Below are 18,117 nucleotides of genomic sequence, written 5' to 3'. Positions count from 1 at the left end.
CTAGTAAACCATTCCAAGCAGTTAGTTTACATGTGCAACCATTTGATCTGATCTGATGCTTACCCACTGTACTGAATGAAATTCTAGCATACTGTCTTGGAAAGGACATCTAGGACAAAGAAACACGACTTATTTCATTAGAATCAAAATCTGCTAGGGGCTAAGATCACACTGGGCATAATTAATTATCATCAAGCCCTACGCTATGCTATGCTTACTCCTTAAGTAGACAATAATTATATACATGGCATCTATGTAAGTCCTACTATATTGTATCCCAGAAATCTGTCATTTTCTTTGAGCAAATACTACATGATGTAATTATGGTTATACACTTTTAGATTAAACTCATACAATGCACTTGGGAATGACAAAACATGTTCAAGATGAAAGCATTCTTTGAAAATACAGAAAATGTGCCTATTAATGACAACTTATCTCCAAAATGTTATTGCATTAAATTCCTCTAGTCATCTAACTTGCTGTTAGTACTATGTACAAAATATTTAAAAGGAAATACACTGCTGTAAATTGATTTCTGGCTGTGCTCATTATATTTCAAAATAATAATCAAATCAATCCACTTGGCTCCTTGAATTACTTAACACTTTCCAAGAATTGTTTAATCCAGGAAAGAAGAATATCCAGTTCACTGATGGCTTTGTAGATTCCTTTCTTTCCCATCTGCAGATAAAGTAGAAATATTAGAAGCAGAAATATTTCATATCTTAGAAAAAAGTGCTCAAAGACAAGAATTTGGTATACTAACCTCATAAAATGTTCTTTTCATCCTGGTAATAGATTTCATCTCTCTAGCTGATGAAACACAGGAAATCTAAGAAATTAGCAGTAAATACAGAAATATTGCTGAAGAAGGACTAGTATTCACTCTTCCATCCACTCAACCAGCAATTTTTGAGCATGTTGTGGGCATGAAACACGCTGGCAAATAAATAATACCTGGCCTCTGTCCTAACAGAGTTTACAGTTTCATGAGAGAGAATGATGATAAATTTTAAAAAAACAAATGAAAAATTAAAATTTACAAACTGAAACTAAAGCTGTGTTTGTAATGCACGACTCTATGATAGGGATCTACAGAAATGACCCTCTTTCAACTGGATGGTCAGAGAGGGTTCTTTTGAGGAATGACACTTAAATTAAGGTCTGAAAAGGGGGTGTGTGGCAGGTGTATGAGGAAGTGAAGGAAGAAAAGAGGGATTTGGAAAGGATACCCAGGTGGAATAATTAAGGGAACCTGAGCGAAAGGTGTGCAAATGTCCTGAGGCAAGAAAGACTATGCCTTCCAGAAACTTAAAGAAACCGTGGCTGGAGCAAGAGAGATGCTAGAAAAGACAAGAGATGTGGGAGTGATGAGGAAAAAATTCTACTTTTTGAAAAATTGCCCTGGCTATTTAAATATTGATGTTGATTCCCAGGAGAAAGCACCAGGAAATGAATATTAGTTTCTACATTAGGAAGAAGAGTAAGCTAGTGTCTTGAGAAGACAGCATGTAGCCTGACTTGGGGTGGAGAGATTGGGATATGCTGGTCTCCTTTGAGGAGGTGAGTTTTCAAATATGAGCACGAGAATCACTTAGGAGTCATGGAGGAAGAAATTCTCCATCCTCCTTTCCTCATCTTCTTTCTCCCACAGATTCCCATAGGGAACACCTTGCATAGGAAGGTAGAAATTCTTCCTGTGAAAGAGGCTTTCATGATGAGGCATGGAAGAGCTGCACACAGAATGTGAAGGTTCCGTCTGCAGGACTCACAAGCACAAGGGCTGACCCTCCCTGTGATAAGAGCAATCAATTCAGATCAGATCCTGTGAGGCCGAAATAACGTGGAACCGATCCAGGACAGTGGGAGCCAGAATCAGAGCATACAGTCAGAAAGAATTCATTCCTTTATTAAACAAGCATTCATGAAGTGCCTACTAAGTGTCAGATCATGTGCCAGGCACTAAAGACATAATAATGAGCAAAACAGCTAGCAAATAGATAGTGGTAGACGGGAAAATCAACAAAATACAAGATCAAAAATAGAAGATAAAAATCCAGCAGTTCTTCTTTATCCTAATTTCCCTCCATGTGAAGATTGTTCAAAATAATAGTAGTCAATGTGTATTTTGTTAGCATTCTGTGTCAGGCACTAATATGAAGGCTTTGGTCATATTAACTCATTCAGTCCTCAAAACAACCTTATGAGGTAGGTACTATTATCACCCTCATTTTACAGGTTAGAAAACCCAAGCATTGAAGTTAATATTCTGTCAATGTTCACATAGTATTAATAAGTGGAAGAGCTGAGATCCAAACCCAGGTATTTTGACTCCAGAGTATGTATTTAAAAGCCACTATATTACCTTATTTATACACTATTATACTATTTTTTATGTTAAAAATCCTGTAAAACTTGGAAAAGATATTCCAGCCAAGCCATTCTCCTGTTGAAATTTTTAAATATGCAGTTCCAAAGAAAGATTAGTTCAAAGATCTCTACTCTGTATTATCCCAGGGGAAATACTGGGTATGCCTCTAAAAGCCTAAGCTAATTGACAGATCAAGACACACAGAGACAGAGACTCCAACCTGAAAATGCACAGTGTGATAATAAACAAAAGACAAAAACCTCTGTGTGTGTGTGTTTGCTCCCTTTGTTCATTTGTTTTCCAGATTGGAACTGCAAAAGTAAATTCTAGAAATACCGAGTCTAGGTCCAGCCAGGAGAGTAGTTCTGGAAATAATTATTATAGAGAAGACTGCCTATCACTTTTTAAATGGAGAATTTGGCTAGATGCTAAATCTGTCCAGTCAGAAATTATCTAGTATAAATGTAGTTGGCCCAAACATTGCAACTGGAAGAGAGGACTTCATGAGGATAATCAATACTTGCTGATTCCAATATATCCAAAGTTCTTAGATGCAGAGAGCAGTCACAAGGAACTGAATAAGCAAGTCATAGGGCACAACACCAAATATGGCTGTGTCAGGATTTAAAATTTTAACACTAGAATCCACCTGCCAATGGACCTCTCATCCAGGAAGATCAGCAACTAAGCCCATGAGCCATAACTACTGAGCCCTGCGCTCTAGAGCCCAGGAACTGCAACCACCGGAGCCTGCGCACCCTGCAGCCCTTGCTCTGCAACAACAGAAGCCACTGCAATGAAAACCCTGTGCTCTGCAGCTAGAGAGTAGCCCCCACTTGCCACAACTAGAGAAAAGCCCGTGCAGTAACAAAGACTCAGCATAGCCAAAAAGAAATAAATATTAAAAAAAAAAAAGATTTAACACTGAAAATGTGAAACCAAAGAAGCCAACCAAATTCTGGACATTACAGAAATTAAATGTCATTAAGGTATTCCTTAATGACGAGGCCCTCTCCCCAGACAGCTTGGGCCTACAGGGCCTCCCATAAATAGGGTAGGAATTACAAGAAAGATTTCTGACTTCACTCCATCTAAGGCACACGCTAACCTAAGAAGAACAAAGAGAGTAGAAGAGGGGAAAAACAAGGTTTGGCAAAAAAATAAGAACCCATCACTTAATAGCGGCAGTGTTTCCTCTAGAGCTCTGTAGGTTTATGGGATTCTTTCTGGTGCCTTGAGATCGTTTACTATAAATGACCCCTAGTAAATGCAAGAGGTTTTCATTTTCCTCACTGTTATAAACATGTCTATAGACCCAGTAGGATAGCCTGATTTTACTGCTAATTCACATTCTTTGCTTGGAAGGAGGAATTTACAAAACAGTGATTCCCTTTACCTTATATTTCAAGGTATAGTTCCATTTGCAGAAAACAGCATGGAAAACCAAAGGGCAGCAGTTTTGTTCTAAGAATGGCTGCAGGATTTGAGAGACTCAGGCAAAGCAGTTATGATCTGGACAAGAGGAAATGTATTAGTAGGGCTGGAATAACCACGGCCTGGCTCAAAAACAAAAAAATAATGCGTGTGTGATAGTCACAGAATAGCAAACACAAGGCAACAGCCTAATCATTCACCATTAAGTCAATGGATATTTATTGCATACTTACTATACGCTAGGCATGTAATCGTGTCTCTGACCACATAGCATTGATTTTACTTAATTTATAAAAGTGCCCTAAATGCTGAAAACCGCCTTGGGGCACAAGCAATGGCTCATAACTGTCAGAGACAGTGAAGGAAAATCACAATACTACGTGATGAATACTGTGATTTAAAAAAACAAAAACCCGTTCTGGGGACACAACAGAGGCCATCCAACTGTGGGATCCCAGAAGGCTTCCAGAAGGAAAAAGCAAGAGAGTTGCATCTTGAAGGGTGACTAAAATGAAGTGGAAGAAACAGAAAGAAGGGATGAGTAGGCAGAGGAAGCCCGATGCTCGAAGGGTGGAGAGAACAGAGATTATTTATTGTTTAATTTGTGATTACTGTTATCATCTGGGGGCCACACCTGGCAGCATGTGAGATCATAGTTCCCTAACCGGAGATCGAACCTGGGCTGCCCGCACTGGGACCGTGTAGTCTTAAGCACTGGACAACCAGGGAAGGCCAACAATAATAATTCAAACACCTTCTGGTCTCAGGTTCAGTTACCTGGATATGGCCCCCGACCTCTAGCCCTCAGCTTCCTCTTGTTTGCCCCCTTCATGGCATCTATCAAAATCTGAGAGTTGCTGAAACTGACTGAGAGCATTCTCAAAAGAGTTCTGTACAGAAAGAGATATTATCTATCAATTTTTGTGGAATTTCCAGCATCTGGAATAGTGTTCAGCAACACTAGATACTCAGTGCTTGTTTAATGACTGAATCAATGAATGAAATGCAAGCATCAGCTTAGAGCTTTGGGGTTCACAAAGCCCGCTGGTTTAATATTAATAGCAGTCTGAAGTATATACTGGGCATTAGGGAGCTCTGTTTAAAACAGTTTGATGAAAAAATGGATGCAATCCTTAAATTTGAATGCCTAATATCCAAAACATGTTTGAAAAATCATGAAAATATGTATTGTGTATTATATGCTGCTGCTAAGTCGTTTCAGTCCTGTCCAACTCTGTGCGACCCCATAGACGGCAGCCCACTAGGGTTACCCCCGTCCCTGGGATTCTCCAGGCAAGAACACTGGAGTGGGTTGCCATTTCCTTCCCCAGTGCGTGAAAGTGAAGTCGGTTAGTTGTGTCCGACTCTCAGTGACCCCATGGACTGCAGCCCACCAGGCTCCTCCGTCCATGGGATTTTCCAGGCAAGAGTACTGGAGTGGGGTGCCATTGCCTTCTCCGAAAGCAAAAATGAATAATCCCTCTCCACTGATAATTCTGAGGAAATGAAGTAGCTTGGCCAGGGAGTGGACAGCTGTACATGTCATAGTCTCTCACCCTGAATTGTCACAAATAATGACCTCAAATTCTTCCTACAAAAAGACTTTTCCTATACTATAGTCTTTTATGAGCATGTACTATAGTCTTTTATGAGGCTTCCCAGGTGGCACTAGTGTTAAAGAACCCGCCTGCCAACACAGGAGACCGTAAGAGATGCGGGTTCAATCCCTGGGTTGGGAAGATCCCCTGGAGGAGGGCATGACAACCTGCTCCAGTCTTCTTGCCTGGAGAATCCCATGGACAGAGGAGCCTGGCGGGCTACAGTCCGTAGGGTCGCACAGAGTCGGACATGACTTAATTGACTTAGCACAGCACAGCACAACTAAGGAATAACTTTGTCAGAAAAGAAATTCTATAATATAATTAGAAAATATATTTGCCAAAGTTAAAACTGATGACTTATAAATGATCTCTTTATCTTTCCCTTAAAGTAGCAGCACTAATATTAGGCTCTAAGTAAAACACTAACATTAGGCACCAAGTAAAACACTAACATTAGGCACTAAAAAGATATTTGACTGTTTAAGAGAATCTCTCCTTTGGAAATTGTTGAGAAAATGTAATTGGAAGAAAATTAGTGTTCTGAGTATGGAAAACAGTAAGGAAAGATACGAACAGTTTTACAGAACTACTACGTATTAGGCACTTTGACATAGTATCTTATTTAATTCTTCCAAAAACCACACGATGATATTATTAGTATTGTTAAAGACAAGTTTAGGACTTCATAGTCAATGAAAGAATAAACCAGGATTAGTTTTACTTCCTGCTTCAGTTTTTATCAGTTCAGCCAAATATGATTTTTAAAATATTCAAAATTGCAAACATAAATAATTGGCAATGCTTCACAACTTGATAAGCTAGTTGCAACTGATGATACAAATTAGTTATCAAACATTCTACAAGAATTAGAGACACAAATATTCTATTTGACAAGACTTACAAACTTAAAAATTAATCACATACAATTAATGTAAAGAAACAGAGCTCTCTAATTACCAATTACTATTTAGACTCTCAAAATATTAATTAAAGTAGATGATGAATCTTGAAAACTACTGTACTCTTTTTCCAGTTTCAACTTGGAGTACTAGCAATTAGGCGAATTATCCTATGAATTCAACTAAGCAACTATTAAATTCCCTTTCAAGTCTGAGAGTTTTTCTATAAGAATCTTTAAAACATCTTTTTACAAAGAGGCACTTTCTAAATATCATTTAGACAAATACCATGGAATCGCAAAGAGTCAAACACAACTGAGAGACTTCAACTTTCACTTTCACTTTTCAGGGCTAACAAAGATTAAAAATAAAAATATGTATGTTATCCATTGTTTTTTTTCTTTAAACAATTATGCCACCTGAATTATCCAAATCAGACTTATTAAAATGTATAATATTTTACTAGGTGCTGCAATACCTAGAATGTTCTCAGAAAAAATAAGATGACACTCAAATATAGTGGTGCTGGGAAAAGAATGGCTCAAAAAGATGCCAGTTTCAGTGGATTTATAGAGAAACCCTAAACTTTAAAGACCATCCCCATGGAAAAGATGCAAAAAAGCAAAATAGTTGTCTGGGGAGGCCTTACAAATAGCTGTGAAAAAAAGAGAAGTGAAAAGCAAAGGAGAAAAGGAAAGATATAAGCATCTGAATGCAGAGTTCCAAAGAATAGCAAGAAGAGATAAGAGAGCCTTCCTTAGCGATCAATGCAAAGAAATAGAGGAAAACAAGAGAATGGGAAAGACTAGAGATCTCTTCAAGAAAATTAGAGATACCAAGGGAACATTTCATGCAAAGATGGGCACGATAAAGGACAGAAATGGTATGGACCTAACAGAAGCAGAAGATATTAAGAAGAGGTGGCAAGAATACACAGAAGAACTGTACAAAAAAGATCCTCATGACCAAGATAATTACGATGGTGTGATCACTCACCTAGAGCCAGACATCCTGGAATGTGAAGTCAAGTGGGCCTTAGAAAGCATCACTATGAACAAAGCTAGTGGAGGTGATGGAATTCCAGTTGAGCTATTTCAAATCCTGAAAGATGATGCTGTGAAAGTGCTGCACTCAATATGCCAGCAAATTTGGAAAACTCAGCAGTGGCCACAGGACTGGAAGAGGTCAGTTTTCATTCCAATCCCAAAGAAAGTCAATGTCAAAGAATGCTCAAACTACCGCACAATTGCACTCATTTCACACACTAGTAAAGTAATGCTCAAAATTCTTTAAGCCAGGTGTCAGCAATATGTGAACTTCCAGATGTTCAAGCTGGTTTTAGAAAAGGCAGAGGAACCAGAGATCAAATTGCCAACATCCGCTGGATCATGGAAAAAGCAACAGAGTTCCAGAAAAATATCTCTTTCTGCTTTATTGACTATGCCAAAGCCTTAGGATCACTAAAAACTGTGGAAAATTTGGAAAGAGATGGGCATACCAGACCACCTGACCTGCCTCTTGAGAAACCTATATGCAGGTCAGGAAGCAACAGTTAGAACAGAACAGGGAACAACAGACTGGTTCCAAATAGGAAAAGGAGTACATCAAGGCTGTATACTGTCACCCTGCTTATTTAACTTCTATGCAGAGTACATCATGAGAAACACTGGACTGGAAGAAACACAAGCTGGAGTCAGGGATGCTGGGAGAAATATCAATAACCTCATATATGCAGATGACACCACCCTTATGGCAGAAAGTGAAGAGGAACTAAAAAGCCTCTTGATGAAAGTGAAAGAGGAGAGTGAAAAAGTGGGCTTAAAGCTCAACAGTCAGAAAACGAAGATCATGGCATCCAGTCCCATCACTTCATGGGAAATAGATGGGGAAACAGTGGACACAGTTTCAGACTCTATTTCTGGGGGACCTCCAAAATCACCGCAGATGATGACTGCAGCCATGAAATTAAAAGACGCTTACTCCTTGGAAGAAAAGTTATGACCAACCTAGATAGCATATTGAAAAGCAGAGACATTACTTTGCCAAAAAGGTCCATCTAGCCAAGGCTATGGTGTTTCCAGTGGTCATGTATAAATGTGAGAGTTGGGCTGTGAAGAAAGCTGAGCGCCAAAGAATTGATGCTTTTGAATTGTGTTGTTGGAGAAGACTCGTGAGAGTCCCTTGGACTGCAAGGAGATCCAACCAGTCCATTCTAAAGGAGATCAGCCCTGGGATTTCTTTGGAAGGGCTGATGCTAAAGCTGAAACTCCAGTACTTTGGCCACCTCATGCGAAGAGTTGAGTCATTGGGAAAGACTGATGCTGGGAGGGATTAGGGGCAGGAGAAGAAGGGGACGACAGAGGATGAGATGGCTGGATGGCATCACTGACTCGATGGATGTGAGTTTGAGTGAATTCCGGGTGTTGGTGATGGACAGGGAGGCCTGGCGTGCTGCGATTCATGGGGTCACAAAGAGTTGGACACAACTGAGCGACTGAACTGAACTGAACTGAAACTTTAAAGAACTAGAAATACTTCTCAAAAATGAAAAAAGAATTTATGTCCGTTAGTTAATAGTGAAGCTAAGAGAAAATAACAACTCATTGATCACCTTGAAAGAATATTAGAAAAATCAATCCTTATATTGAAAACCGATAAATAAAGAAAAAGAATTACATGTTTCTTTTTAACAGTACAGATGGAATTGTTGGAACAAATAAAATGACAAGTTTTAATTAAAAATATAATGTCATCATTTGGTAACTTAAAAATATCTCATATATTTGCATAAACAGTTGACCATAAATAAAATTGCACACTATCTAGAAAATCACAATCTTTAAAACAGTAAGAAACAGAATTACATGTTTATTCTGACTTTCTTATATGATAAGGTCCTCAGGACAGCAAAACAATTAGTTAGGGGGAGATTCTCTTTACATAATTATCCCTCAATTCAGTTCAGTTCAGTCGCTCAGTCATGTCCGATTCTTTGCGACCCCATGAATCGCAGCACACCAGGCCTCCCTGTCCATCACCATCTCCCAGAGTTCACTCAGACTGACGACCATTGAGTCCATGATGCCATCCAGCCATCTCATCCTGGGTCGTCCCCTTCTTCTCCTGCCCTCAATCCCTCCCAGCATCAGAGTCTTTCCCAATGACTCAACTCTTCGCATGAGGTGGCCAAAGTACTGGAGTTTCAGCTTTAGCATCATTCCTTCCAAAGAAATCCCAGGGCTGATCTCCTTTAGAATGGACTGGTTGGATCTCCTTGCAGTCCAAGGGACTCTCAAGAGTCTTCTTCAACATCACAATTCAAACGCATCAATTCTTCGGTGCTCAGCCTTCTTCACAGTCCAACCCTCACATCCATACATGACCACAGGAAAAACCATAGCCTTGACTAGACAGACCTTAGTCGGCAAAATAATGTCTCTGCTTTTGAATATACTGTCTAAGCTGGTCATAACTTTTCTTCCAAGGAGTAAGTGTCTTTTAATTTCATGGCTGCAGTCACCATCTGCAGTGATTTTGGAGCCCAAAAAAATAAAGTCTGACACGGTTTCTACTGTTTCCCCATCTATTTCCCATGAAGTGATGGGACCAGATGCCATGATCTTCGTTTTCTGACTGTTGAGCTTTAAGCCAACTTTTTCGCTCTCTTCTTTCACTTTCATCAAGAGGCTTTTTTAGCTCCTCTTCACTTTCTGCCATAAGGGTGGTGTCATCTGCATATATGAGGTGATTGATATTTCTCCCAGCAATCTTGATTCCAGCTTGTGTTTCTTCCAGCCCAGCATTTCTCATGACGTACTCTGGATATAAGTTAAATAAGCAGGGTGACAATATACAGCCTTGATGTACTTTACCTTTTCCTATTTGGAACCAGTCTGTTGTTCCATGCCCAGTTCTAACTGTTGCTTCCTGAACTGCATACAGATTTCTCAAAAGAAATAGAATTTTAAAAGCATTATTTTGCAATGCTTTATGAATTAATAGATCTAAACAGTAATTATCAGAGACTGATAACAGAAATAGAGGTGATATAGTACATTCTAGAAGCTAAAGGATGGAGAAGGAAATGGCAACCCACTCCACTACTCCTGCCTGGAGAAGCCCAGGGACGGGGGAGCGTGGTGGGCCTCCGTCTATGGGGTCGCGCAGAGTCGGACATGACTGAAGTGATTTAGCAGCAGCAGCAGGAGCTAAGGGAAAGGTGGATCGTGTGAGGCAGGAAAAGGGAAAATATTAAAAAGAACAAATTCAGACTTCTAGTAACAAAGGCCATGATGTCTAAGACGAAAAATATACTGAATGGGACTAACATAGGTTTGATATTACAGACTAAAAGATTTGTAAATTTTGTAAACTTGAAGATATAGCAATAGGAACTATCCACAATAAAACACAGAAGAACATTGCCATTGACCATAAAAATGAGAACAAGGATGCGGAACAGTTTTAACTCCATACACTACTGGTAGAAATGTAAGCTGATTCAGCCACTCTAGGAAACAGCTTGGCTATTTATTGCATAGTTAAACACACACCTAACCTATGATCCAGCCTAGGTGTTTACCACTGCTACCTCTCAAGTGTTTACTCAACAGAAGTGTGAATCTCTCTCCAAACAAAGACCTGCATGGCATTTTTCCAGGCAAGATTACTGGAATGAATTGCCATTTCCTTCTCCAGGGGATCTTTCCCACCCAGGGATTGAACCTCTGGTCTCCTACACTGCAGGCGGATTCTTTATTGACTGAGCCACTGGGGAAGTATATAAATATTAATAGCAGCTTTATTTGTGATAATGAAAAACTGGAAAAAATAAATAGCCATCAATAGATGAATAGATAAAGTGTGGTATATCATTACAGTGGAATGCTAATTGGCAATGAAAAAGGGAGAAGTAATTGATACACTCAATAAATGAATGAATCTCAAAATAATTATACTGGGTAGAAGTCAGACTTTAAAGAATATGACACACATATAGATTTTTCACCTTATAATTGTCTCAAGTCCTAATAAACCTATTGTTAGTTGAAAATATCTTAAGTCAAAAATGCATTCAAGGGACTCCCCTGGATGTGAGAGTTGGGCTGTGAAGAAGGCTGAGTGCCGAAGAATTGATGCTTTTGAACTGTGATGTTGGAGAAGACTCTTGAGAGTCCCCTGGACTGCAAGGAGATCCAACCAGTCCATTCTGAAGGAGATCAGCCCTGGGTGTTCTTTGGAAGGAATGATGCTAAAGCTGAAACTCCAGTACTTTGGCCACCTCATGCGAAGAGTTGACTCATTGGAAAAGACTGTGATGCTGGGAGGCATTGGGGGCAGGAGGAGAAGGGGATGACAGGATGAGATGGCTGGATGGCATCACTGACTCAATGGACGTGAGTCTGAGTGAACTCCGGGAGTTGGTGATGGACAGGGAGGCCTGGTGTGCTGCGATTCATGGGGTCGCAAAGAGTCAGACATGACTGAGCGACTGAACTGAACTGAACTAGCAGTCCAGTGGTTAAGACTTCTTCTTTCAACGTAGGGAGTATGGGTTCAATCTCTGGTCAGGGAGCTAATATCACACATGCCTCAAGGTCAAAAAACTGAGACATAAAACAGAAACAAGGTTGTAGCAAATTCAATAAAGACTTAAAAATACGCATAGTATACCTAACTTTCCAAGCATCATAGCTTGGGTACAGAGCAGTGGTGAGGGAGTTGGTTGTTTACCCTCGTGATCTCATGGCTGACCAGGAGCTGGGGCTGCCTCTGCTGTCCAATATCAAGAGAGAGTACCGTGCCAGGAATCACTAGCCCAGGAAAACTGGAAACACATACCTTTTGTACCTCTATAAAGTCAAAAATCACACCATTGTAAGTTAGGGATCGTCCGTAAAACCATTTACATTAAATCCTAGGAAATGCAAATAAATCTACAGTGACAGAAAGCTGATCAGTGGTCCTCTGGAACCCATGTTGGGGAGGGAGAAGGAAGGAGATCACCAAGCTAAACAAAGAAACTTTGAGGGGTGATGGATGCGTTCATCATCTACATTGTGATGGTGATTTCACAAATATACACATATGTCAAAACTACCAAATAACACACTCTAAATCCATTCAGTTAACTGCATGCTAATTATATATCAATAAATCTGTTAACAAATACATCATAAATATAAACATACAACATAAATATAAACTTCATAAATATAAACAACATTTTCACTCCTATGATTGTATTTATGCATGGGATTTGTCAAACTTTTAACAGACCTAAAGCAATTTATTAATCTTTCTCTAAGCTTTTTCCTTCTGATCTCATAGTGAATGACACCACCAACCAGCCAGCTTTCCAAGTAGAAACCTTGGGCTCATCTCAGTCTACTGCTGCTGCTGCTAAATCGCTTCAGTTGTTTCCGACTCTGTGCGACCGCATAGACAGCAGCCCACCAGTCTCTTCTGTCCCTGGGATTCTCCAGGCAAGAACCCTGGAGAAGGTTGCCATTTCCTTCTCCAAAGCAGGAAAGTGAAAAGTGAAAGTGAAGTTGCTCAGTCGTGTCTGACTCTGTGCGACCCCATGGAGTGCAGCTCACCAGGCTCCATGGGATTTTCCAGGCAAGAATACTGGAGTGGGGTGCTGTTGTCTTCTCCGCATCCCAGTCTGGGCTTCCCTAATGGCTCAGATGATAAAGAGTCTGCCTGCAATGCAGGAGACCTGGGTTTGATTCCTGCAGAAGGGAATGGCTACCCGCTCCAGTATTTTGCCTGGAGAATTCCGCGGACAGAGATGCTTGGCGGACTATAGTCCATGGGGTCAAAGAGCCAGATACTTCCACTTTCATCCCAGTCTGCTCTCTTCCTCAGACTCTCCTTGTCCTTCCTTATGGCACTAGTGTGCACACTTTAGTCCAAGCACATTATTGCAGTGCTCTTTTCATTGTTTCTTTTGCCTGGAGTCTCACCCCTGCAGACATACAGATGGCCAACAGGCATGTGCAAAGATGCTCAATATCACTAACCATTAGTGACATGCAAATCAAAACTATAATGAGGTATCACCTCACACTGGTCAGATGGCCATCATTGAAAAGTCTATGAATAATAAATGCTCGAGAGGATGTGGGGAAAAAGGAATCCTTCTACAATGTTGGTGAGAATGTAAATCGATGCAGCCTCTTTGGTTTTCCATTTTAAATACAGCAGCGTGTACATGTCGACCCCAAACTCCTGACTATCCCTCCCTTCCCTCGACTCTTTCCCCCTCTGTGAGTCTGTTTCTGTTTTGTAAAATAAGCTCATTTGTATAATTTCTTTTTGGATTCCTATAAGGGATATTATACAGATATTTTCAGAGATTCATCCTTCAGTCAGAATCACCACACCTAGGAATGTCTGCATCCAATAAAAAAAGAATATCCACTGGAGTGGATAATAGATGCTATTTCTGGTTTTCTTTTTCTAACTCCAGATTCTATAGACCAAGACATGGATTTAGTCTCAGAATCAATTCCTCGAAAGTCTGCCCAAGATTCAGTAAGAGAGTGAGGAGGGCTTTAAAGCAACCAGCAGAGCCACATGGAAGGGGGAGAAGAGTTTCTGCAACTTGCAAAGCTTTGATTCATTGGCATATTCGAGAATTAATGATAGCCTAAGGTCCCTGGCTGGAAGGGGGAAAAAAGAAACAAAGTGACAGTCACACATCAGGCGGAGGGCGCAGCTGCTGGGCCTAGGAAAGCTGCCCCCACGCCTACCTCCCCAAATTAAAGCAAATGTTCAAAAAAGAAGAAAGGGAAATATCACATGTAAATAAATGTCACCTACTTCGCATTTTATAACTTCTCGCTCCTAACCTCTGCCCCATCCACTGATTCAGAATTCCCCATAGAGCGGCAAATGCCCAGTTAATTTATATTGCACATACTTGCTTCTGTAGCCAAGAAGAAAAAATGGTGATTGCCAGAGAAACTAAATGCAAGCCTGTTACTAAAATCAAGCCTGATATTGATAAAATTAAACTGATAAAATTAAACTCAGATATTGCTAACTAAAGCAATATCCGAGGCGACTTTCTAAAGCTCGGCTTAATCCTTCGCCTTTCTTTTTCACAGCTTCACGGAGGCGGTTTGTTTACTCCAGCACGTACACTCCTCACCTTGTGAGCCAAATTAACGAAAGCTAATAAAGGCTGTATTGGGAGGGGAGATTAGAAGGAAAGACCAGAATTAGGTGGCCCTCAGGATGGTTGGCTAGGCGATGTGCTCATATTTGGCCACAAGGGGGAGCCAGCCGCCTAGGAAAGCATCCACGATCAGCCTGAGAGGTGGTGCCGCCCTACTTTGTACCACCCTACTCCCATCCCGCAGTAGCCAAAGCCTCTCAAGAAAAGCTCTTGACAAATTCAGGTCCCTTTAGGAAATGACTTCTTCCACAACAAGTCAAGGAAAAGCAGAGTTCCTAGATAGCTCTATGGTTTCTAAGTTTTTCGTCTGAAATATTTCTCAGTTCAGGTTGTAACTATTATGTGGTCTTTAGCTATATGAGCTGAAGAAATAAAATCAATGATCAAAGCAAACGTGGCTTTTGGGAGTTCCAGGTGTCCAGATATACTGTACTGTATCAGACAAGGATTTCTAGTACCTCAGCATCATTAACAAACTTCATTTACAATAATATTATATTTAATTGGATGGCTCTGTACCTTATTATTTTAATGGAATATGAGAGTTTTGGGGAAACTACGCAGCTTATTTAACTTACATGAAGAGTACATTATACAAAATGCCAGGTTGGATGAAGTACAAGCTGAAATCAAGATTGCTAGGAGAAATATCAATAACCTCAGATATGCAGAGGACACCACCCTTATGGCAGAAAGTGAAGAACCTCTGATTTAAGGAGCCTCTTGATGAAGATGAAAGAGGAGAGTGAAAAAGTTGGCTTAAAACTCATCATTCAGAAAACTAAGATCATGACATCTGGTCCCATCACTTCATACCAATAGACGGGGAAACAATGGAAACAGCAACTGACTTTATTTTGGGGGCTCCAAAATCACTGCAGGTGGTGAGTGCAGCCATGAAATTAAAAGATGCTTGCTCCTTGGAAGGAAAGCTTTTGCCAAACTAGACAGCATATTAAAAAGAAGAAACATTACTTTGCTGACAAAGGTCAGTCTAGTCAAAGCTATGGTTTTTCCAGTAGTCAAGTATGGATATGAGAGTTGGACTATCAAGAAAGCTGAGTGCCAAAGAATTGATGCTTTTGAACTGTGGTGTTGGAGAAGACTCTTGAGAGTCCCTTGGACTGCAAGGAGATCCAACCAGTCCATCCTAAAGGAATCAGTCCTGAATATTCATTGGAAGGACTGATGCTGAAGCTGAAACTCCAATATTTCAGCCACCTGATGCGAAGAACCTACTCACTGGAAAAGACCCTGATGCTGGGAAAGATTGAAGGCGGGAGGAGAAGGAGATGACAGAGGATGAGATGGTTGGATGGCATCAGCAACATGATGGACATGAGTTTGAGTAGGCTCCGGGAGCTGGTGATGGACAGGGAAGCCTGGCGTGCTGCAGTCCATGGGGTCACAGTCGGACACAACTGAGCGACTGAACTGAACTGAATGCAACCCAAGTCCCAAAGGAGGATATAACTTGAATACAAACTAACAAAAGAGAACATAAATCTGATGTATTTTTTACCCTACTGACCAGCTCACCCTTATAAAAATTCTCTGCACTGTAGGCTGGAATTTGGATTACTGTGTACTTTCATGGACCACAAGAAAAAAGATGTCCTGATATTTTAAAACTGAAAATCTGCTACCAACAGCCCAGAGTTAAAGTTTCATGACCCTGATGCCCAAGGATAGAAAGCTCATTACCTTCTGGCGACCCAAGGACTGTAATAACCTTCTCTACCCCCTACTTTGTACCACCTACCAGTACAACCACAGGAGACTGGAGACGGCGTACTTAGAACAAAATCCACGCCACAGAAAAGACTCAACACTTCTCACAGAGGCAAGCCAACTAATATTGCACAGATCCTGGCTTGGTTGCTTTGCTTTGTTTTGTTTTCATGCTGATCTTTAATATCATGGGTGTTAGAAATATGGTCACTTCTGCCTTCTTAATTAGTGCCCCATTGCTCAGGGTGATGGTGGCCATACCACAGCATCAAATAATTTAGGTGCCAAAGAAGAACACGCTTCTTTTATCATTTTCTTTTGATTGAGACTTTGCCTTGTAAAGGATACAACTCTATACTTACACAAATAAATAAGAAAAAGTCAATCTAAACGCACTTATCAATATGGAAAAGAAAGAGAGAGAGGAGGTAAGAGAAAGAGAAAAAAGAGAGAAAGGAAAAAAGAAAAGAAAGGAAAGAAGAGAAACAATGACATTCGAGAAAAGTGTTTGGCACGTCATTGGTGCTTCAGAAATATTTGTTAAATGAATGAATTAGTTGGGATTTGCACAAAGAAAGATTGATCTGAAAACTAAATATTGACCTGAGGCGCATCTCATGTTCATTTAGCTCTCTTCAACTTATTTTACATGTCATTCCTAAAGAAATAGTAAGTAGTGGCATGACAAGTTACACAGGATTATTTGATATCGTTTCCCTGGTGATGGATTCTCCATTTGGACTACAAGCCAACAATTAGAAAACCCCTTTACTCACCCTTTGGGGTGAAGACAAAATATGCTATCTTCTAGCTGGATGTCTAGGATCAAAATCATATTTGCTGTGCATACTTACACAGCGGCTCAATTTCTGCCTAAGGCTATGAAAGTCTTCCACAAAATGCATTTCCTTGCAAACTTGTAATTGGAGTTGACCAAAAACATCTTCCATGAAGAAGGACAGAAGTTGTTCCTGGAATCTGCAGTTTTTCTATAAATAAAATGGGGGAAAATTGTATAAGGTAAACCATGAGCAGCTTTTGTAAAATGAACCAAAATATCCCCCTGATTATTACTTCATGACCATCTGGAAAAATTAAAAATGCAAGGAGAAAAGCATGCGACAAGTAGAAATGTGAGAGAGAAAAGCACCCCCTGGCTTACCATAAATAGCTTTTTTGTTTTCTTTTTTAATAACCGTATATTTTTTATGCGATCTTCCTACAATAAAACAAAGAGAAATAAGATTTATCCAGCATTTCAAATGTCCCTTAGGTCTTCGTTTCTAAGCAGAGCCTAATACTTACTGGAATCGTTGCTCTGAGGCTTGCTGCCTTGACATAGAGAGTATCAACGGCTTGGGACAGGGTTCCCACTGGGTAACAACTTTCAGCAAAGGATGATTGCTTGTGCTTAGCAATGGCAAGAGACAGAGTGACAAACAGCAACCCAGATCTCAAAATGCAACTCACCCACATTTCCCTCCACCCCACTCAGCTCGTGTCACTACAGTAACCAGACAGTTACTTCTGCTGGCTAGACGGGAGGGTAACCTACTTACTTTAGCCCTCAAGGTCGCCTCTCCAATGAGATGCTGTGAAAGATAACTTACAGTTTAGAAAGAGGAAGATCACTTTAGTTCTAATTTTTTAGAGCTTGCTTCATAATCAAAAAACATTGACCACACCATACTGTGATGTGAAGTAAAAGCTCAAATTTACTGGCAAGGTTGGGGCCCTGTTTCCAAAAAGAATTCAGAACCTCAGATGTGTCTCACAACAGATTTCATTATTTTAAAAGCCAAGCAATGCCAGTAAAACAATCCTGATCTCCTGGAGGCTGTGTGACTGTTTTTAAATATGAAAAAAAAATCTGCTTTTGTAACTAGCATCCCA

General features: G+C 40.2%; 1 protein-coding gene across 1 annotated transcript; it reads right to left on the bottom strand.

The window, feature by feature from the left end:
- Positions 1-252: 252 nt before the first annotated feature.
- Positions 253-17,753, bottom strand: IL26 (interleukin 26). Its single transcript, XM_069586414.1, has 5 exons — positions 17,530-17,753; positions 17,387-17,443; positions 17,079-17,213; positions 770-835; positions 253-684 (listed from the first exon to the last, which is right to left on the bottom strand). The coding sequence occupies exons 1-5, from the start codon at positions 17,698-17,700 to the stop codon at positions 598-600; spliced, it is 516 nt and encodes a 171-aa protein (XP_069442515.1). The 5' UTR covers positions 17,701-17,753; the 3' UTR covers positions 253-597.
- Positions 17,754-18,117: the final 364 nt, after the last annotated feature.

The sequence above is a fragment of the Ovis canadensis genome, chromosome 3, assembly GCF_042477335.2.
Source record: "Ovis canadensis isolate MfBH-ARS-UI-01 breed Bighorn chromosome 3, ARS-UI_OviCan_v2, whole genome shotgun sequence".
NCBI classification, from domain to species: Eukaryota; Metazoa; Chordata; class Mammalia; order Artiodactyla; family Bovidae; genus Ovis; species Ovis canadensis.
The sequence above is the reverse complement of the archived record's forward strand: the minus strand, read 5'-3'. Positions and strand labels throughout refer to the sequence as shown.